We start from the raw sequence: 21894 nt of genomic DNA, 5'->3' as shown, positions 1-21894 counted from the left end.
TCTGTTTTACTTTGCTGTCTCCCTCGTTTAGACTGTCACTCGTTTAGTGAGCCCATCACTGGGCAGGGATTGTCTCTATCTGTTGCCAAACTGTACATTCCAAGCATTTAATACAGTGCTCTGCACATAGTAATAACATATATTGTTGAATGAATGAATGACTGCTTTTTGGATTTTATTTGGCATTTATCCCTGTCCTTGTCTTCTATGTTGTTCCTGTGCTCTTGTTTTATCTCAACTTATGTGACAGTCTCCAGTCTCCTCTCCCCCTTTATTCTTAGACAGTGAGCCCGTTTAGGGCCAGGGACCATGTCTAATTCTCACTGGGATTTTTTTTCCTCAATATATTGCTTTGGACAGAGAAGTGCTTAATAAATACTATTGCCATTACTACTGGGGAGGAGGTCTGGAACAGACTCTGAAGTGGTACTAGGGGCATATGACTGCCAAAATATTATCTTTGGCTGCAAAGAGGGTGATCCTTCAGGATTCAGGTCATAAACAAACTTTCCAAAAATAGATTTGCCCTGGGCAGGTTCAGTATGAAAATAAATAAACCTCCTATAACCCCACAGTCTGTGGAGCTCAGATTCCCATGACTGAGAGCTAATGAAGAAGTCCTTATGGCATTCTGTGATGGGGAATAAAATGCTAGTGGATCCTGGAAGAATTCAGCTAGGCAATGGGAAGGGAGACAACCTTCTGTTCCCTCCTAATTTCCAAAGTCAAAATAACGATCGAAGAAATAACAACACGGGCATATGGAGAGGAACAGGAATAAAGGCTCTAGTGCTTTGGAGTCAAACTAGCAATACTGTGAATAAAACTAACACATCCAGTCACTCTTAAAATATATAACCCTAGAGAGCAGGAATCAGGTCTAACTCCGTTTACACAAATGCCGACCAAAGAAGCAGCGTGGCTTAGTGGAAAGAGCACGGGCTTGGGAGTCAGAAGACGTGAGTTCTAATCCCGGCTCCACCACTTGTCAGCTGTGTGACCTTGGGCAAATCACTTAACTTCTCTGTGCCTCAGTCACTTCATCTGTAAAATGGGGATTAAAAGTGTGAGCCCTACATGGGACAACCTGATTGCCCTGTACCTATTCCAGCATTTAGATCAGTGCTTGGCACATAGTAAATGCTTAACAAATACTACAATTATCATGATTACTATTGTTACTGATAATAATCATGATAATTGTGGTATTTGTTAAGCGCCTACTATGTGCCCAGCACTGGGATAGTTACAAGATAATCAGCACACACACAAACAGGTATGTATAAAATGCTTTGGATGTTACTCGATTTGTAGGAAGGGAGAGGAAACTGCAAAATCTCAGAAAAGGGTCAAAATGGAAATTGCCCCTGGTTAGCCACGCTATAAAACCTAAATCCCAAGACACGATGTTAAAAAGAAATCTGCATTCTAGGAAAAGATTGCAAATTTTCTCGAGTGTAAGCCAACATTAGCATTATTTGTTCTGTTCACTCTACTCCAGGGAGAGAGCAGCAAAGAGAGCACGCTTATAGCTACGGTATTCACTGGACGTCACTACATACCTGCAAGAGGTTGGTTAACAGGATAAGAGTCTGCTTGCGGATGAAAGGGCTAGGGTCCCTCAAACACACAGAGATATTGGGAATGTATCGATCTGCCATGACGGTGTAACGGATACACAGGTCGCACAAGACAATCATTACATTGTTACGGATAGCCACTTCCTGGCACACTTCCAGCTCCCGAACTAAAGCTGGAATACACTTCTTTGCAAGATCCTCATGTTGTAAGCAAAGTTTTCCTGGAAAATGATGAGAATACCATGAGCGATATACTATTTCATCGTGACATTTCGCTTCATTTCTATCGCACATTAAACTTTCATTTTGAGCAAAAAAAGCATACGGTCTAACGTTAAACCATCAATCAAGAAATAAAAAGAAATCAAAACCAGACAGACCTACATTAAAGACCATAAACTCCAGATTATCTTAAGGAAAGGTAAATTCTCAGAGGGGTGTTATGATAGACATAATACTACATGGTAGAGTTCTTTGGACCATAGGTATTAAAATGATCTTCCTTTCTCATATGGTCAAGTCAGCCTTGTATTTCACATCTTCCCCAGAGAGGATCCACAAGGCCTACTGTGGAGACTCATAGAGCTGAAAATGAAGGTCTGACTGGATTAGAAATTTTAGAATGCCAATCTTATCATGGTTGTTTTAGTGTCCTTACTGGGACCTACTTTCTGCTGAGTAAAGGGGAATGAACATGGCTCTCAAAAATACTCTCCCTGCTACTTAGTGTGTGTGTCATGTGGGCCCTGATTATCTTTTATCTACCCCAGTCCTTAGAACAGTGCTTGGCACATAGGAAGCACTGAACAAAAAACACAACTATTAATGTTTGTGCCTTCCTCAAGAAGGGGACAGGTCAGTTAATAAACCTTTGTGGGATGGTAACATTTTGGTATAGGTTGGCAAGAATCCACATTTAACAGAAAGATGAATAACCAGAGCATTCATCAGGCAAAATAAAAAGGTAATGAAAGTTCACCAAATAGAGCTTTGGAAAGCAGTAAATCAACGCCTGGTGATGAGTTTTTTCCACTAGACCTTGCTGCTTCTCATTTCAAAATAAACTTCAAGCTCTAAAACCCCCTGATCCCCCATTTTCTCAGTGAGACCTAAACACTGGCTGTTTTCAAGTCAGAAGAGTTCTTCTCATGGTAAAAATCTAAGAGTATTGCCCACTCAACTGTTTTGCCCATAAAGACCGCCCATCAGAGATCCCAGCCTGCCATAACTTCTAAAAAAAACCCAGAACTTCAGCAAGTACAAACTCAAGATTAAATATACCAAAGCTACACTATGGCTCGACGAGGTTTAAGGAACTGTAAAATTGGCATATGGGGAAAGGCAAGAAATTTTTTGTGTGGTATTTAAGTGCCGACTATGTGCCAAGCACTGTTCTAAGCATTAGGCTAGATACGAGGTAATCAGGTCAGACAAAATCAATTGTATTTATTGAGCCCTTACTTTGTGCAGAGCACTGTACTAAGCACTTGGGAGATTACAGTATAAAAAAGTTAACAGATACATTTCCTGCTTACACTGACCTTACAGTCTAAATGATAATTACAGATATGTACATAAGTGCTTGTGGGGATGAGGGAGAGGGTGAATAAGGGTGCGAAGGTGACGCAGAATGGAGTGGGAGAAGAGGAAATGAGGCTTAGTCAGGGAAGACCTTGTGCTTTTCATATGGTTTTAAAGGTGGAGACAGTGATGGTCTGTCGGATATGACAAGGGAGGGCGTTCCAGGCTAGAGAGAGGACATGGGGAAGAGTTTAGCGGCAAGACAGACGAGATCGTGCTATAGTGAATAGATCTGTATTTGAGGAGTGAAGTGTGTAGGATGGGTAGTGGAAGGAAAGTGTCAAGATTAGGCAGGAGGGGTCATGGTGATTGAGTGTTTTAAAGCCGACGATAAGAAGTTTCTGTTTAACGTGGAGGTAGTAATGTGGGGCGTAATCCCTCACCCACATGAAGCTCAGTGTCTTGGGGTGGGGGGACAGACAGATATTTCATCTCAGTTTTATGATTCCCAAATCTACATCTCTAGCCCTGCACTCTTGCATTTCCTCCTGCTTTCGAGACACAGCTACTTGGATGTCTTGCCAACTTCTCAAATTAAACACATCCCAAACTAAACTCCTTACCTTCCCACCCAAACCCTGTCCTCTCCCCTGTTTTTCCCATTGCTGTAGACAACACCACTATCCTCCCTACTTCACAAACCTTGGCACTGTCCTTGACGTCTCTCCTTCCGCTCACATATTCAGTGTCACCAAATCCTGTCGGTTCTACCTTCACGACATTGCTAACGTCTGCCCTTTCCTCTCCATTCAAACTGTTCCCAGGCTAATCCGAGCACTTATCCTATCACACCTCGACTACTGCATCTGCCTTCTCGCCGACCTTTCTGCCTCATATCTCTGTCCACTCCCATCTGTACTTCACGAATCGTTTTATCAACAGAAACATTCAGTTGATGTCTCCCCATTCCTCAAGAACGTCCAATGGCTGCTCATCTACCTCTGCATCAAAGAGAAGCTCCTTACCCTTGGCTTTATAGCACTCAGTCATCTCACCCCACCCCACCTCATCTCACTAATTTCATACTACAGCCCAGCCTGCCCACTCCCCTCCTCTAACGCCAGTTTACTCACTGGGCCCCCAACTCATCTATCTTGCCACCAACCTCTTTCCCAAGTTACCTTCCTAGCCTGAAACTCCCTCTCCCCTCCATATACGCCAGACCATCACTTTATCCACCTTCAAAGAATTACTAAGGTCATGTCTCCTCCAAGAGGCCTTCCCAATTAAGCCCCTTCTTTCCTGACCCACTCTCCCTTCTATGTTATCTACGCACTTCAATCTGTGACCTTTGTGACCTTTCCCCCCCACCTCCGACCCCACTGCACTTATGTACATATCTTTAAATTATGTATTATAAATTGTCCATTCATATTAATGTCTGTCTCCCCCTCTAGGATTGTAAGCTTGCTATGGGCAGGGAACATGACTGCTAATTCTGTTGCACTGTACTCTCCCAAGCACTTAGTATGGTGCTCTGCACATAGTAAGCAATCAATAAATACAATTGATTGATTGAATTTACAGATGAGGAAACTGAGGCCCAGAGAAGTGAAGTGATTGATGAAGGTCACACAGCAGGCAAGGGGCAAAACCAGGATTAAAACCCAGGTCCTCTGACTCCCTGGCGTAGTCATCAAATTCTTGCTCTGCTGTTCTTACCTAAGGTAATGAATGCATGAGCTCGGATCACCGGAGGCATGAAAGAACCTTTGAATTGGGAAAGTGGCTGGGAAGCTGGAAGATTATCGCTTCCTTCCGTTGGAATCACTGAGGAAAAAAAGTAAATTTACATTTACACCAAGTGTCGAAACGGCTTAAAAAATAACTTAATTCTTCCTTCATATAATCTCAAGGGCCTCACTTGTCTCCGCATCGACAGAAGCCAGAATGGACTGGATGAGAAGGAAGACTCGTTTCTCGACTTTGGCCGGGCAGAGTTGTGCTACCTCTCCTAATGTAAAGATGTGTCTTACCTATGAAGAGAAGCAGCAGGGTGGTCAGAAAATATAAAAGAGAAAAAAAATCAATGGGTGCTATGTTCTGAGGATTTTATCCACAAACAGAGGCCCTTTGGCCTCTCTCTCGACCCTGGTGGAGGGAATCCACCAGGAACACTGCTGCCTTCCCATCGCGACACCCATGGGCCTTGGAGTTCCCCTCTGCCAGACAGTCTTGCCGCCTTTCCAGGATTCTGTACCCGTTTTTTCACCATCACCAAAGAACCTCCATCCCGACCTACCTAGCACCACCCTGGTGGGACAGAGAAAATTAGCTGCAGCCTGGCCGCCACCTTCACAGAAACTCAGGGAAACTGTGGCGGCGGCTGCTATGGGAGTGGTCACTGTGGCTATGTTTGTGACTGTGGAGGAGCCACAGGAGAGCCAGAGCTGTGAGGAGCCAGAAATTCTGCTCCTCCATAAACCCTGCTCTATCCTCTTTAAGAACTATATTGGAAATGTAACGCTCACAGGTTGACAGGAGACCCTCGTAAGGTAAAGGCAAGGCATTTGTCCCCATCTGTATGCTGTCTTAGGACTTTGATTCCTATCCCATTGCCTGTCTCTTCTCTTCCCTTATAATTTTAGATGATCAGAGTGCCAGACACTATGTCTAATTCCCACCTGTGTATTCTTTCCCAGTGCTTAGACATGAAAGGACTGGGAACTTCTGTCCACCTGAATCCATCCTTGCCGAAAGGTGAACTCGGACAATCACATTAATTACGGATTGAGCTATGAAACAGTACACCGGTCAGAAAAATCAGAAACTCTGGGGCAATGGCTTTAGTTAGCCTCAGTGGTGAAATTTAAAACTCCATGTGAGGGGAATAACAGGTCCTTCCAGAAGTTGCAGAAATAAAACTTATTCTAAAATAAGTTTAAGTTTCATTACCTAAATGTTCCCTGCTTCTGATCCAGGGAAGTTTTAATACAGAAATGTGCTCATAATAAAACTTGGGGCATTAGGAGTGTCTTTCCATAACTAAAGTAACCGTGGTCTTCAATCACTAGAAATTGTGAATGTTGGACTGTCAGAGTGGAAGGGAATTCAGGAGACAGCTTTTCTGGATTAAAAAATGGTCCAATTCTTTTTAAAAGCAGCCAGTACTGAAGAGTTTCAAAGAAAAAAATAGCTCATTATTTCCTTCACAGGATAATGCCAGATGCTAGGATCAGTAACTTTCAGAATTACCAGAACACACTTCTTGAGGTTTAGCCAATCAAATCAGTTAATTAGCTTGACATTCACTACCTCATTTCGTGCTAAAGCAATCTCTTGCACTGAAACTGCTTCTGGCGCTGGGATTGCAGGGGAAAGGGGGCTATGGAATGCCATGTGTTTTGAATATTAAAACATCTCATTTTTATTTCAGATGTTTCTTTAGAACTATTCAGTACCATTCCCTAATTTATAGCACAAAAGGTATTTTTCTAATCAAAAAGGTAGCAAAGAGTGAGCCTACTTTATTTCTTCTCTTATTTCAATGTTGGGCTTGTTAAAGCTGGGAGTATGCTTGCCTCATCTGAATCAAGGATCTCTCATAAATTTGGTGAATGAAAGGTATCTTGTAAAATTATTTCAGAACAACAATTACCCTTATTATATTTTTGAAACACTTACTAGGTGCCAAATGTCATGAGCCCTGCCGTACAAACAAGGAACTCAGATTAGACATGTCCCACACAGAGCTCACAATCTAAGAGGGAAAAATTCCATTTTAATACTAGAATGGCAATCAAAATTTCTTCAGAAAAATCAGCTTACCTAAGATATCAGTTGGAAGTTAAGGTACTGACCCTGACTTTGTAATTCAATGTTTTGGTTAGCGTCGTAGGAGAGCAAAGAAAACATTAGCGCTAAGAAAGGACCGGGATAAAGTAAAAGATGAGTTACTTACCAGCAAGTCTTCCTCCATAAACCCCGCTCCACCTTCTTTAAGAACTATATTGGAGATGTAACGATCACAGGTTGACAGGAGACCCTCGCACACCTGATTCAGTAATACCTGCGGTAAGGTAAAGATAAATGCTGCTGCATATGATATAGGTGAATCCAAATATTCACCAAGGCAATATGCTTGATGAACTCGAAGAGGGGTCAGTCAACTCCAGAATGTACCCACTGTAAAAACAAAACTCCCAAATCTAGGCATCAGGTTTACACTGCATTTTTTTTTTGGCTATACATCACACGATGAGTTATTTCTCAGTTGCTAAAAACGTCCAGGCACCCAGCTCTTAGGTGACATTTACAGAAAATATTGTCTGGATTTGAACAGTTGCTCTCCTTTTATTTCTACCCTATTTTTACTATAAAAATTAATGTAGGAAAGTCTACTCAATTTCGAAAAGCTAATAGCGTTCTTCAACCAATGTAGAAAGGAAGGTAATTCCCTCTGGTCTGTGTAACAGTGGAAGCCAGAGGAATAACTGCTGTGATTACTGAGAAGCACCAGTACAAACGGTTGCATAACCATTACTGAAAAAGAACACAGGAACTCCTCACAGAGAAATCATATAGTTCCCACTTCTCAGCAGAGGAGCCTGCAACTATGCCAACCCATTCAAATGATTGACTAGTGTATATTATAAATTGTCCGTTGAGAGAAATCTCCCAGATGACCCTCTGAAATTCATCTCTAATAATCCTAAAGGAATTAGATTAAAAAGTTGACAATTTCAGAAATCAATTGGCCCATAAAAGCTTTGGATAACCCAAAATATTTACCAGCCTACTCAGGATATTTGGTGGGTTGCCTCCTGGCAAATATATTCATTCACAAACGACACAACAACTATCAAAGTAATACAGTACTCCTACCGATAGGAGTAAGAGGTGAACAAATGCCCACATTCACAAAGGAACGTACATTACAGTCAGAGAAAGAGACCAAGGTATCTGTACATTCTGCCTATATTCCTTCCTGGGAGGAGGATATTTATTCCTGAGGAATATCATCTCTTAGAACAACTGGAAATGGAACTCATCTTTTCCACTAAACCCACTCCTCCAAACTTTTCCCAACTCAGCGGTCAACTTCCCTATTCTTTCTGTGCCAGAAGCCTGCAACCTTGGGGTCAGCTCTGACTTAGACCGTAAGCTTGTTGTGGGCAAGAAACATGTCTAGCAACTCTATTATACTCTACTCTCCCAAACAGTACAGTGCACTGCAAACAGTAAGCGCTCAATAAATATGACCAACTGATTGACCCTTCACTGTCATTTCAACTCTTCTTCCTTCTCCTGCCAATCCTGCTCGTTCTCCCTGTAAGTCTGCCAGATCTGCCCCTTTCTCTCCACCCAAACTGCTCACTCTCCGTAAAAACTCCCAGCAAAACTACTGCATTAGCCTCCTGGCCAGTTCCCAGTCTTCAACCTCTTCCACTTCCAATCCCTACTAACCGTGACCATCATCATCCTGAAGCATTACTCAACCCAAAGGTCTCCTCTTCTCAAAACTATCCACTGGCTCTGGGGGAGGATCTCGTGAAAATCCCTCACAATCGGCTTCAGGGCTCTCCAACTACCGGTTGAACCGTATTTATTCTCCAATTCTCTGTCTTCATCCCTCCCAAGCCAACCTCACTCTCAACTCTTCAGCCTCCATCGCCTAGTTCACCTCTTCCCTCATCCTGAAATTGTCTTCTTTCTCAAACAAGCAATCAGTGGTATATATTGAGAGCTCACTCTCTGCAGAGTAATAATAATAATTATGGTATCTGTTAAATGCTTACTATGTGCTGAGCACTGTTCTAAGTGCTAGGGTAGATACAAGGTGATCAAGTTGTCCCATGTGGGGCTCACGATTTTAATCCCCATTTTACAGAGGAGGTAACTGAAGCTAAGAGAAGTTTTTGTGCCTTACCCAAGGTCACACAGCAGACAAGAGTGGCGGGTCCGGGATAAGAAACCACGTCCTCTGACTCCCAAGCCCATGCTCTTTCTACTGAGCCACACTGTTTCTCTAAGAGTCTTTTGGAGGGTATCAGTCTGTAAGCCTGTTTTGGGCAAGGAATGTGACTGTTTATTGTTGTATTGTACTCTCCCATGCACACAATCTCTTCACAATCCCACTTTGTCCAATGAGCTTCCCTCAGTTGATTTTCCAACAATGTGAGCCATATCACCTTCACAACATCACCAAGATCCGCCCTTTCCTCTCCATCTAAACCTCTACTTTTAGTACAATCACTCATCTTATCCCGACTTGATTACTCCATCAGCCTCCTCTCTGATCTCCCAACCTCCTGTCTCTCTCCACTTTAGTCTATACTTTACTCTGTTGCTGGATTATCTTTCTACAGAAATGCCTTGGGCACGTCACCCCGCTCTTCAAAAATCTCCAGTGGTTGCCTATCAACTTTCAAATCAAGCAAAAACTTCTCAGTCTTGGTTTCAAAGCTCTCCATCACCTTGCCTCCTCCTACCTCACCTCCCTTTCTCTCCTTCTCCATCCCAGCCCATAAACTCCGCTCCTCTGGTGCTTTCTCACTGTGCCTCTTTCTCGCCTGTCCCATCGCCAACCCCTGGCCCATGTCCTACCTCTGGCCTGGAATGCTCTCCCTCCTCGCAACTGCCAAACTATCACACTTCCCCTCCTTCAAAGCCCTACTGATAGCTCTCCTCCTCCAGTGGCCTTCCCAGATTAAGCCTCCTTTTCCTCTGCTCCTCCTCCCCCCCATTGCCCCTACTCCCTCCCCCTAATCTACCCCCTCCCCGCCACAAAGCATTTACGTATATATGTACATACTTATTATTTCATTTATTTTACTATGTATACACCTATAATTCTATTTATTTATATTGATGCCTGTCCACTTGCTTTGTTTTGTTGCCTGTCTCCCCCCTTCTAGACTGTGAGCCCACTGGGCAGGGATTGTCTCTATTTGTTGCCGAACTGTACTTTCCAAGCACTTAGTACAGTGCTCTGCACACAGTAAACGCTCAATAAATACAATTGATTGAATGAATGAGGTGGTGTTGGCTTCCTTCTCGTGCTCTATTACCATTTTTGTACCATCCCACCTCCCCCTTCTCTTTCTTTGAAGCCCACATCATCTGTCTCTACCACCTTCTCCAGATTCTAGTAGCTGTCACCTACCGACCCTGAGGTCCTATCTTCAACTTCTTTAACTATTTTGATCCCTTTCTCACATTCCTTCTTTTTCCATGCCTACTTTGATCCCTGGGGATTTCAATATCCACTTAGATGTTCCTGATGACCCCTCTGCCGTCCATCTTCTATCACTCCTCAACTCCGCCCACCTCCTGCATCACCCCACCTCCCCCACTCACCAACTTGGACACACATTTGATCTCATCATCTCTAACTACTGCACAGTCTTTAGACTCACACATCCAACTCTCTCAACTTATCATGCCCCATTTAGCCTCCATATTCAACCTACCCACTCTTGATGACCAAACAGACGTTCTCAACATCACCCTCTCTACTGAACTCAACCCACTCGCTCCCCATCCCTTCGTCCAACTCGTACCACTAACCCACAGCCCTGGATCATCTGCACAGTCGGCCTCCTCCGCTCTCTGCTTGATCCGCAGAATGCTACTGGCAGAAATCTAAATTTCTGGCTGTCTTTGTGCACTTCAGGTTTATCCTTGCTTGCTTTAACTCTGCTCTCTCCTCTGCCCAGCAAAACTATTTCTCTTTCCTTATTGACACCCATGCCCATCACCCTCGCCAGTTGTTCCAGACATTTAACTCCCTCCTCAGGCCCCCTGCCCCCCGCCTCCCACAAACCTAGCCCCCAATGGCCTGGCTATCTTCTTCATTAAGAGAATTAATACCATCAGGTGAGAGCTCCCTAAAACTGCCCCTCCCATTATTGGCCCCCTCTTCAACTTTCCCATCCTTCCAAGCAGTATCTCTGGAGGAGATCTCCTACCTCCTCTCAAATGTCACCCCTCCACTAGTGCATCAGACCCCATTCATTCACACCTTATAAAAATCTTGGCCCCTTCCTCCTTCCCTCTCTAACAGCCATCTTCAACTGTTCACTCTCCAATAGCTTCTTCCCCATTGCTTTCAACTTGCCCATGTCTCTCCCATCCTAAAAAACACCTCCTTTGACCCCACAGTTCCCTCCAGTTATCGCCCCATCTCCCGCCTTCCTTTCCTCTCCAAACTCCTTCAAAGAGCCATCTACACCTGCTGTCTTAAATTCCTTTCCTCCAAATCTCTACTGGCTCCCCTCCAATCTAGCTTCCATGCCCTTCACTCCACTGAAACCACCCTCTCGACGGTCACCAGTGATCTCCTTCTTGCCAAACCCAAGGGCTTCTGCTCCATCATAATCTCCTCGACCTCTCAGCTGCCTTGATACTGTGGACCACCCTCTTCTCCTAGAAACATTATCCAACTTTGGCTTCACTGACTCTACCTCTCCTGGTTCTCCTCATCTCTCTGGCTGTTCATTCTCAGTCTCCTTCCCGCGCCCCTCCTCTGCCTCCCGCCCGAGGGGGACCCCCAAGGTTCAGTTCTCGGTCCCCTTCTATTCTCCATCTACACTCATTTGCTCCCATGGCTTCAAGGACCATCTTTATGCAGATAATACCCAAATCTACAGCTCCAGCCCTGATATCGCTCTCTCTCTTGGCTCGCATCTCCTCCTGACTTTCAAACATCTCTACTTGGATATCCTCCTGTCACCTCAAACTTAACACATCCAAAACCTAGCTCCTTTTCTTCCCACCTAAACCCTGCCCTCTCCTGGACTTTCCTGTCACTGTAGATGGCACCCCCATCCTTCCTGTCTCACAAGCCCTTTACCTTCGCTTGACTCCTCTCTCTCTCATTCAACCCACATATTCAATCTGTCACCAAATCCTATCGGTCCCACCTTCATGACATTGCTAAAATCCGCCCTTTCCTCTACATCCAAACTGCTACGATGTTAACACAATCACTCATCCTATCCTTCCTAGATTAGTACATCAGCCTCCTTGCTGACCTCCCAACCTCCTGCCTCTCCCCACTCCAGTCCATACTTCATTCTGCTGCCTGGGTCATCTTTCTACACAAGCGTTCAGGACATGTCACCTCTCTCTTTAAAAACCTCCAGGGGTTGTCTATCCACCTCCGTTGAGTCCTCACCATTGGCTTTAAAGCACTTCATCACCTTGCCCTCTCCTACCTTACCTCACTTCTCTCCTTCTAACAGCCCAGTTCGCATACTTTGTTCCTCTCATGCTGACCTCTCACTGTGCCTCCATCTTGCCTGACCCACCATAGACTCCTGGCTCACATCCTGCCTCTGGCCTGGAATGCCCTCCCTCCTCAAATCCGCCAGACAACTATTCTCCCCCCACCCCGCTTCAAAGCCTTCCTGAAAGCAGATCTTTTCCAAGAGGTCTTCCCAGACTAAGCCCCACTTTTCCTCATCTCCCACTCCCATCTGCATCGCTCGCTCTGACTTGCTCCTCTCCCCTCATTTCAAAGCCCCACAGCACTTACGTATGTTTCTGCAATTTTATTTATTTGTATCAATGTCTGTCTCCCCCGTCTCTACACTGTGAGCTCGTTCTAGGCAGGGATTGTCACTCTTCATTGTTGTATTGTACTCTCCCAAGCACTTAGTACAGTGCTCTGCACATAGAAAGTGCTTAATAAATATGACTGAATGAATCAGCAGTTCATTTAATGGGAACCAACTATTCCAACAGCTTCAGTGGTAGGACTTGTCCATTGAAGATCGACCTGGGCCCAACTTCTGTGCAGCAGGAGCCTATAATAATAATAATGTTGATATTTGTTAAGCGCTTACTATGTGCAGAGCACTGTTCTAAGCGCTGGGGTAGATACAGAGTAATCAGGTTGTCCTACATGAGGCTCACAATCTCAATCCCCATTTTACAGATGAGGTAACTGAGGCACAGAGAAGTTAAGTGACTTGCCAACAGTCGCACAGCTGACAAGTGGAAGAGCCAGGATTCAAACCTATGACCTCTGACTCCCAAGCCTGTGCTCTTTCCCCTGAGCCATGCTCTTTCTCTACAGCCTATGTCAGTGGCTGTAATTTCCCACCTCTCCCTACAGTCCGACCTGTGGATCCTCAGAGAGATTAATTCAGGAGGAAACTAAACTTTAGAGAAAGAAGGAAATGATAAGCATTCCAAGTACTAAACTTAGAACCATCTGTATTTTCAGGATGCTCCTTCTCTGAGCCTTCCATGGGTTCCTTTGATTTCCCTTTCTCCTCTGTTCCCCTCAGTTGGTTATTCTCACTACTAACCTTCCTATCCAATTTTTGTTGATGCAGACTTAAGAAATATTTCTCAGAGGAAATTTCTGAAGAGAAATATTTCTCTTCTGAGGAAAGGTGCTAAAGAAACCTAAAAAATAAACATATCATCACTTCCAGAAAAGCTCCAAGACATGGAAACGAAGAAAACGCCAGGCAGCATTTACGTAGGAAACAGCTCAGCATTTTCTGCTAAGCAAATTCCAACCTGTCTTGTGCCTCAGGCAACAAAATTAGAGCATATTGATTTATTACAACTAATCCCTTGAGGAAAAAGCAACCAATCAAATATGGACTATCTCTTCCAGAGCAGGAAAATGCAACAAAAGGCAGAGAACTGAATTAGTTGGGTGATGGGAGGAGCATTTTCTTCTAAGCCATTCATTTGTCACAGAGTCCAAAGAGACCACAGTTTGTTTCTGACTAGCCTTCTAGAATCCCTGTCACTACAGACTACTGTCCATATCCCCAAACCCACTGCCGCATCTGACAATGTGTAGGCCTGTCACTCAAGACAGTACTTGTCTTAAAAGGAATAAATGGAAATTCCAAATAGCCCATTCAACCCATTCCTGCAGAACGGAGAGCTGCATTATGCATCACTGTAAGACATATTTTAAGCATGACAGTAACATTTAACCTTAGAAGCAAAGGTATGTTTTCTGGAATCAAAGTCACTTATTTGCAAATACAGCATTAATCCCCATATACTGTACTGAGCCTAAATGTCTCCAGGCCAGTTAGGAACAGGAAGGAAAAACAGTATTTCTTTCAAGCCACTAAAGGAGGTGGAGGATGTAGGAGGAGGAGAAAGATGCAAGATGAGGAGGAAAGAGGAAATTTGGGAAAGATGAAGCTGGAAAAGGAGGGACATGAGAAGAGGGCAAAGAGAGAAGAAGGAAAAGAGGAGGAGAATGAAGGATAGAGGAGAAGATGAGGAAGAATGGAAAGGGAGGAGGCTTGGGGATATGAGGACAGGAGAAGAAGATGGAAGAGGGAGAAAGGTGGATGGAGAAGAGAGGAAGGACAAAAAGGAAAGGAAGGGAGAATTACTCTATCAGTGATATTTATTGTTTATTATGGGCAGAGCACTGTATGGAGCATTTGGGAAAGTACATAACCACAGAGTTGGTAGACTTGATTCCTCCCCAGTCATATTTATTGAGCACTTACTGTGTGGAGAGCACTGTATTAAGTGCTTAGGAGATTACATATATATCAAGAGAACAGAGTTGGTAGACACGCTCCCTGCCCACAACAAGGTTACAGTCTAGAGGGGCAGACAGACATTAATATAAATTACAAATATGTTCTCAAGTGTTGTGGGCCTGGGGCAGGTGGGGTGTGAATAAAGGAAACAATCAGGGCAACACCGAACAAAGTGGAAGAGGAAATAAGGGCTTAGTAAGAAACGACCTTTTGGAGGAGATGTGCCTTCAGTAAGGCTTTCAAGTGGGAGAGAGAATTGTCTTTTAGATGTGAAGAGGGAGGGCATTCCAGGCCAGAGGCAGGAGGTGGGTGAGAGGTCAGTGGCGAGATAGATGAGACCGAGGTACAGTGAGTAGGTTGGCATAAGAGGAGCGAAGTGTATGGGCTGAGTTGTAGTAGGAGAGCAGTGAGATAAGTAAGGATAGGGCAAGGTAATTGAGCGCTTTCAAGCAGATAGAAAGAAGTTTCTATCTGATGCAGAGGTGCAGGAGTAACCACTGGATGTTCCTGAAGAATGGGGAAACTTGGACTGAACATTTTTGTTGAAAAATGATGCAGGCAGCAGAGTGAAGTATGGACTGGAGAGAAAGAAGGCAAGAGAGATCAGCAAAGAAGCTGGTTCAGTAATCAAAGTGGGATGGATAAGTGATTGGATTAATGTGGTAGTAGTATGGACAGAGGAAAGGGGAGATTTTAGTGATGCTGTGAAGGTTGAACTGATATAATTGACTGAATATGTGGGTTGAACGAGAGAGCAGTCACTAAGGTTAAGGGCTTGTGAGACAGGAAAGATGGTGGTGCCATCTTCAGTGATGGGAAGATAAGGAGTTCTGCTTTGGACATGTCAAGTTTGAGGTGACCGCGGCACATCGAGTAGAGATATCTTGAAGACAGGAGGAAATGCGAGACTAAAGACAGGGAGAGAGATCAGGGCTGCAGATGAAGATTTGGGGAATCATAGAGGTGGTAGTTGAATCCATCAAAGGGAGTACATGTAGATGGAAACTAGAAGGGGACTCAGACTGAACCTTGAGGGACAACTACAGTCTACAGGGGGAGTCAAGCACTACAATAGATTAGAGATAGGGGAAATAGAAAAGTTTAAGAATATATATGTACTGGGGGGCTGGGATGAGTAACAAAAGATCTAAAGGGTACACAGGCAAATGCAAAACTGAAGCAGCGGGAGGATGGATAACTCATTCCCTCTTCTCATCTCCATCTGCCACCTCCAACTGTTCACTTTCCAGTGGCTCCTTCCTCCTTGCTTTCAAGCACACCCATGTCTCCACTAGCCTAAAAACCCCTCCCTTGATTCCCTCAACCCCCTTCACTATATGGAAACAATCTTCTTTAAAGACCAGTGACCTCCCTCTTGCCTTAGTCTGGGAAGGGCTCTTGGAGGAGATATGATTTTAGGAGGCTTTTGAATGTGGGGAGAGTGGTGGAATGCCAGATATGAAAGTTGAGGGAGTTCTAGGACCAAGGGAGAACCTGGACAAGGTGGTGGGATAGAGGAGATCATGGTACAGAGAGTAGGCTGGTGTTAGAGGAGTGGAGAGGGCATGTTGGTAGTAGATTAGCGAGGTTAGGTAGGAGAGAGAGGGCTGATTGAGTACCTTAAAATCAATGGTAAGGAGTTTCTGTATGATGCACAGGTGGATGGGCAACCCTGGAAGTTCTAGAGTAGGAAGACGTGGTCTGAATGGTTTTCAGAAAAATGATTTGGGCAGCAGAATGACGTATGAATTGGAGAGGGAGGAGAACAGGAGGCAGGGAGGTCAGCGAGGAGGTTGATGTAGTAGTCAGGCAGGATAAGATGAATGCTGGTAGCAGTTGGGATGGAGAGGAAGAGGTCATTTCAGCAATAAGGTTAAGGTAAAACTAACAAGATTTCATGACAGATGGAATATGTGGGTTGAATGTTATCAGTTGAGGATAATGCCAAGGTTACGGGTTTGTGAGACTGGGAGGATGGTGGTGCTGTCTACAGTGATAAGAAAGTTAGGGGAAGGAGAGGGTTTGGTTGGGAAGCTGAGGAGCTCTGCTTTGAATGCATTAAGTTTGAGATATCGGTGGGACATCCAGGTAAATATGTCCTGAAAGCAGGAAAAAATGTGAGACTTCAAAGAAGAAGGATCAGGGCTGGAGATGTAGATTTGGGAATCATCCACACAGAGATGGTAGTTGAGGCCATGGGAGTGAGGGAGTTTTCTGAGAGAGGGGGTGTAGGTGGAGAATAGAAGGGGACCCATAACTGAACCCCCCCAGTCAGAGGGAGGGAGGTAAAGGAAATGCCTGCAAAAGAGACAAGAAGTAGCAGTAAGAGAGATAGGAGGAGAACCACGAGAATACTGTGATAATGAAGACAAGGTTGGAGAAGGTAACCGGAAGAGGGGAGTAGTCCACAGTGTCGACAGCAGCACAGGTGTTCAGGAAGATTAGTATGGAGTGGTGGTCACTGGATTTGGCAAGAGGGAGGTCACTTGTCTTTAAAGAAGGTTGTTTCCATATAGTGAAGGGGGCTGAGGGAATCAAGGAAGGGGTTAGTGGAGACATGGGCGTGCTTGAAAGCAAGGAGGAAGGAGCCACTGGAATGTGAACAGTTGGAGATGGCAGATGGAGATGGAGATGAGAAGAGGGAATGAGTCAATTTGATAAGGTGAGATGGGAGATCTCTTGAGATACTGCTGGGAAGGATGGGAGAGTTAAAGAGGGGGCAGGAGGCAGAAAGGACTGTAGAGCAGCAGAGGAGATTTTAGGGAGACCACCCATGATGGTTTCAATTTTACTGACAAAGTACATGGTCGGTACTGGTACATACTAGTACAGGGTCTCATAATATCCCGGCTGGATTATTGTGTCAGCCTTCCCTCTGATCTCCCTTCATCCTGTCGCTCCCCGGTCCAGTCTATTCTTCATTCCGCTGCCTGGCTCATCTTCCTGCAAAAACACTCTGGACATGTCACACCCCTTCTTAAAACGCTCCAGTGGTTGCCTATCAACCTCTGCAGAAACCAAAAACTTCTTGCTCTAGGCTTCAAGGCTCTCCATCACCTTGCCCCCTTCTACCTCTCCTCCCTTCTCTCTTTCTACTCCTCACTCCGCACGCTCTGCTCCTCTGCCTCCCACCTCCTCACCGTCCCCCATTCTCCCCTATCCTGCCATCGACCCCTGGGCCACGTCCTCCCACTGTCCTGGAATGCCCTCCCTCCTCACCTCTGCCAAACTAGTTCTCTTCCCCTCTTCAAAGCCCTACTTAGAGCTCACCTCCTCCAAGAGGCCTTCCCAGACTGAGCTTCCCTTTTTCCCTCTGCTCCTTCTGCTGCCCCTCTGCCCCCCCTTTCACCTCCCCTCAGCTAAGCCTCCCTTTCCCCCCTTTCCCTCTGCTCCTCCCCCTCTCCCTTCTCCTCCCCTCAGCACTGTGCTCGTCTGCTCAATTGTCTATATTTTTATTACCCTATTTATTTTGTTAATGAGATGTACATCACCTTGATTCTATTTATTGCTATCGTTTTTGTCAGTCTGTCTCCCCTGATTAGACTGTAAGCCCATCAATGGGCAGGGACTGTCTCTATCTGTTGCCGATTTGTACTTTCCAAGCGCTTAGTACAGTGCTCTGCACATAGTAAGTGCTCAATAAATACTGTTGAATGAATGGTCAGGTCATTAAGGGCAAGAGATCAGGGGAGTGAGGGGATGGGATTTAAGGAGGGAGTTAAAAGTCTGAAAGAGCTGTTGCAGGGAAGGAAAGAAGGGTAAGAGAGGAGGAAGAAGAAGGAGAGTCATGGTGAGAGAAAGAAGGGAGAAGGGAAGACAGAGGAAGGAGGAAATAAGATGACCTAGGAGGAGGGAAAGGGAGAAGGATGGTGAGAATTAGGAAATGACTGATGAGCCTTTGTCTCACCATAAAGCCTCTTCTAGGACTCAAAACCTATGTGAAATAATTGATTCTCGTGTTGGTGGTCTGTGGAGGGCCACCCTCATCCTCTTATTCTCACCAGCGGTGTCCCCACTGGGGCACAGAGTGGAAACAAGCAAGCAGGTGAGCGGGAGGGAGCACACTGTGAAATGCATGCCAAGACTTTGACTATTCGGGGTAATGTTGAACACATCTTCACAATGAAGGTGTATTTATTAGGTGTTTACTATGCTAAGCATGGAATCTATACAAGATCATCAGAGAGGCCACAGTTACGGCTGATTCCAAGGGCCTGAGAGAGCTAATACCCCTTTCAGATGGCTTAACTCATTTCCAGGGGACCACATGAGACTCAGGAAGAAATGCACCTGCCCAGGCCCCACAATGAAACAGAATACAGGTACAGCTGATATCTTACCTGGGTCTCCTCCGGGGTCTCTGCATACGCATGGCAGAGCTTCTGCAAGGCTTCAACGGCTGGGCTAATAACTTCTGGGGGCCACCCAAACTCCCGCAGCTTGCTCGTGATAACACCTGAGGAGGAAGTCGAACCGCTCCAAGTTTTCCAGCTACTCCAAACTCCAACCGAACTGAGAACCAGCCTTGCCTCCCCCAGACCCCAGTAGACCCTTACCAGTCAGCCGGTCCCGGGTATCCCTGGGCAGGTGTTTTGCAATATGCCCAATCACACACAGGATATGTCCCGTGGTGCTTGGACAGACAGTGTTGTGATGCCTAAAGAAAGTGAGAAACCAAGAAGAAACACCATTAGAAAACACTCAGTTCCCTGGATTTTCAGTTTGGGGGAGAGCTGGAAAATTAGCTGAAGCCAAAATGGACCATTAGGGTGAGGTACTATGCTGGGATGGGGAGTCTGAAACTGAAGACTTGTGTTTTTGATGGAAAGACTTTGCATTTTTCACACTGGAATTGAAATAGAGTGCTTGAATCTGAATGACTTTGTAAGGAACAGCTGTGTCCCTTGGCTGAAGAAGAAAGAGCCTCTCACTGCCCCTCCATTACTCGACTAGGCGCGTACGCACCCACAGACTCTCTCCCAGGATTCGATGATTTTGGTGTAATCCAGTTTGGGTGACGAGCAGGCGACCTTTGCCAGGAGCATCCAGGCCGGAGCAGAGTGTTCTGTTTCCGTATGGGTTATCACATTGTTTATAAAAGTGGATGAGAATTTGTTTTTCTTGGACCACAGATAAAAGGCCTTGTTTAAATAGCGGCTGGAAAAAGAGGAGAAGGGAAAATGGAGTCATATCTATAAATAGCACACATTCGACTACTCGGCTTAAGATTGGAGTTGAAGGGAATCAAATCTAGCTGGTTCCCACATTCACTCTGCAGAGGCGGATACTGGCTAATAGTTTATTAGAGAAAACCTGGAACCCTTCCACAAAATTAGAACGTTTGCCATACATATATCAAACAATCAATGGTATTTATTGAGCACTTACTGTGTGCAGAGCACTGTACTAAGCACTTGGGTGAGTACAGTATGACAGAGTTGGTAGTCGTGCATAATTGCTCATGCACAAACCCCAGAAATGGTGGCATTAGTCTCTAGAAGAAGAAATACATCTCAAAATGCAATTGAGTACAAATCGGCACTGGGAAGAGGAGGGACTAAATACTGCAAGCCACCAATAGCAGTGAGGCACATTTCGACACGTTTTTGATCATAAAAACCATGAAAACAATTGACCCTGGCTAATTTGGGGGAGGAGAAAGCACTTTGATATTCACCTCTCCACCAGCCTCACCGCACTTACAAATACATAGCAGCATGGCCTTCCGACAGAACATGGGCCTCAGAGTTAGAAGGGTCTAGATTCTAATCCTGGCCCTGCCATTTGTCTGCTGGGCAAGTCATTTCACTTCTCTGTGCCTCAGTTACCTCATCTGTGTCCAACTTGATTAGCTCGTATGTACCCCAGCGCTCAGTGCAGTGCCTGGAACCTAATAAATGCTTAAATACCATTAAAAAATAATTTATTTTAATGCTTGTCCTTGTCTAGCCTGTTAGCTCCTTGTGGGCAGGAATTGGGTCTATCCACTCTCCCAAGTATGCTCTGCATACAGTAATCACTCAGTGAACATCAGTGATTAATTGAAAGAACAGGCAAATTACCATTTTAAAAAAGGGCCAATTAGACTAATTGAAAAAAAAGAGTCTTTTTCAGAACGCCTTTAAAAAAACTATGAATCAAAAACTAATGCTATTCGCTTATGACCCTGTCATTTCTGAACCACCTCTTTCTTTTGAGATTTCCCCTCACCATTCTGCAAAACAGTGAGGTTATATTAATCAGAAACCCAAGAACCATATTGAATACCCGAGTGAAGAATTAGAAATGTACATAGCTCCTTATAAATATATGCAATGTTTTCTCTCCTCCCTCAATTAATTTTGCTATCTTGGGCTGCTAGGAACACAAAAAACATGTAATTAGTGTGGCTGCTTCTCATTTAAAACTGGAGATTACCAAAGCATGGAGAAAAGAGGTAACTACAAAAGATAAAACAGAAACACAGCCTAATAAATAGCTGATAGGCTCAGACATTTAGAGTTCCCATTTGAAAATAACTACTATTCATTAAAAAACTATTCATTAAAAAGACCAACAGGTCTCTTCTGATGGTTTGACTGAAGTTCACATTATAATCTTCTGCCTGACTGCAGAAACAATCTCAAATTATACTGCCAAAGCATTAGTATACTCGGGGGTCGCTAATGATTCATGTACAATCATCATCCTCATTTCACTAAAAGGAAAATAGAAACGTGGATGCTAAGTAATCTGTTGAGTGTCACCACTGTGATGAGAGTAGAACTCTGGCCTCCGGGCCTGTTCTAAGCAACTCATGAGCCAACGAGAGAATGAGGCCTGTACTATGGATTTCAAGATTGTAATGGCCTTTGAAAATGTGTAAACAAGTTGGGGAAATAGTTGATAAGTAATATGATTCCAGTGGGCCAATCACTCTTAAAACATACAGGGAAAGAACCTGACAGAAAACTGAGGAAAAAAAAGCAAGGAAGAAGCCAAGTGAACCAGAGGCTAAATATACCACCACCTCAGTCTATGCTATGAAGTAGACAACAAAAGTTCAGCATGCAGGAACCAGGAAGTCATCCTTCCATTAAAGCTAACTTTGATGCCAGGCTTTTCCCGCTGGACCATCAGCCTGGCATAAAAAGACAGCATGAATATCCTGAAGGTGGGGGATGTTTCGTTGGGGTTTGGTGGAGTTGATGGGGGAGAGCACTCCACGCTGGGGGATGGGTGTGAGCAAGAGATCAAAGATAGGTGAGCCACAAGCAGGG

The 21894-nt window shown here is 44.6% G+C and overlaps 1 protein-coding gene across 2 annotated transcripts in view; it reads right to left on the bottom strand.

Annotated features, from left to right (window-relative positions):
• Positions 1-21894, bottom strand: part of NCAPD3 (non-SMC condensin II complex subunit D3) — a 102164-nt gene that overhangs the window by 31014 nt on the left and 49256 nt on the right. For both annotated transcript variants that reach the window (XM_029075524.1, XM_029075523.2), the window contains exons 17-23: positions 19601-19792; positions 19192-19292; positions 18976-19091; positions 7063-7170; positions 5026-5137; positions 4824-4931; positions 1563-1801 (exon numbers count right to left, since the gene is read on the bottom strand). In XM_029075524.1, the coding sequence (XP_028931357.1) occupies positions 1563-1801; positions 4824-4931; positions 5026-5137; positions 7063-7170; positions 18976-19091; positions 19192-19292; positions 19601-19792 (976 nt within the window). The remainder of the gene's footprint in view (positions 1-1562; positions 1802-4823; positions 4932-5025; positions 5138-7062; positions 7171-18975; positions 19092-19191; positions 19293-19600; positions 19793-21894) is intronic.

This window comes from Ornithorhynchus anatinus, chromosome 11 (assembly GCF_004115215.2).
Source record: "Ornithorhynchus anatinus isolate Pmale09 chromosome 11, mOrnAna1.pri.v4, whole genome shotgun sequence".
NCBI classification, from domain to species: Eukaryota; Metazoa; Chordata; class Mammalia; order Monotremata; family Ornithorhynchidae; genus Ornithorhynchus; species Ornithorhynchus anatinus.
This window is presented reverse-complemented; position numbering and strand designations above follow the sequence as displayed.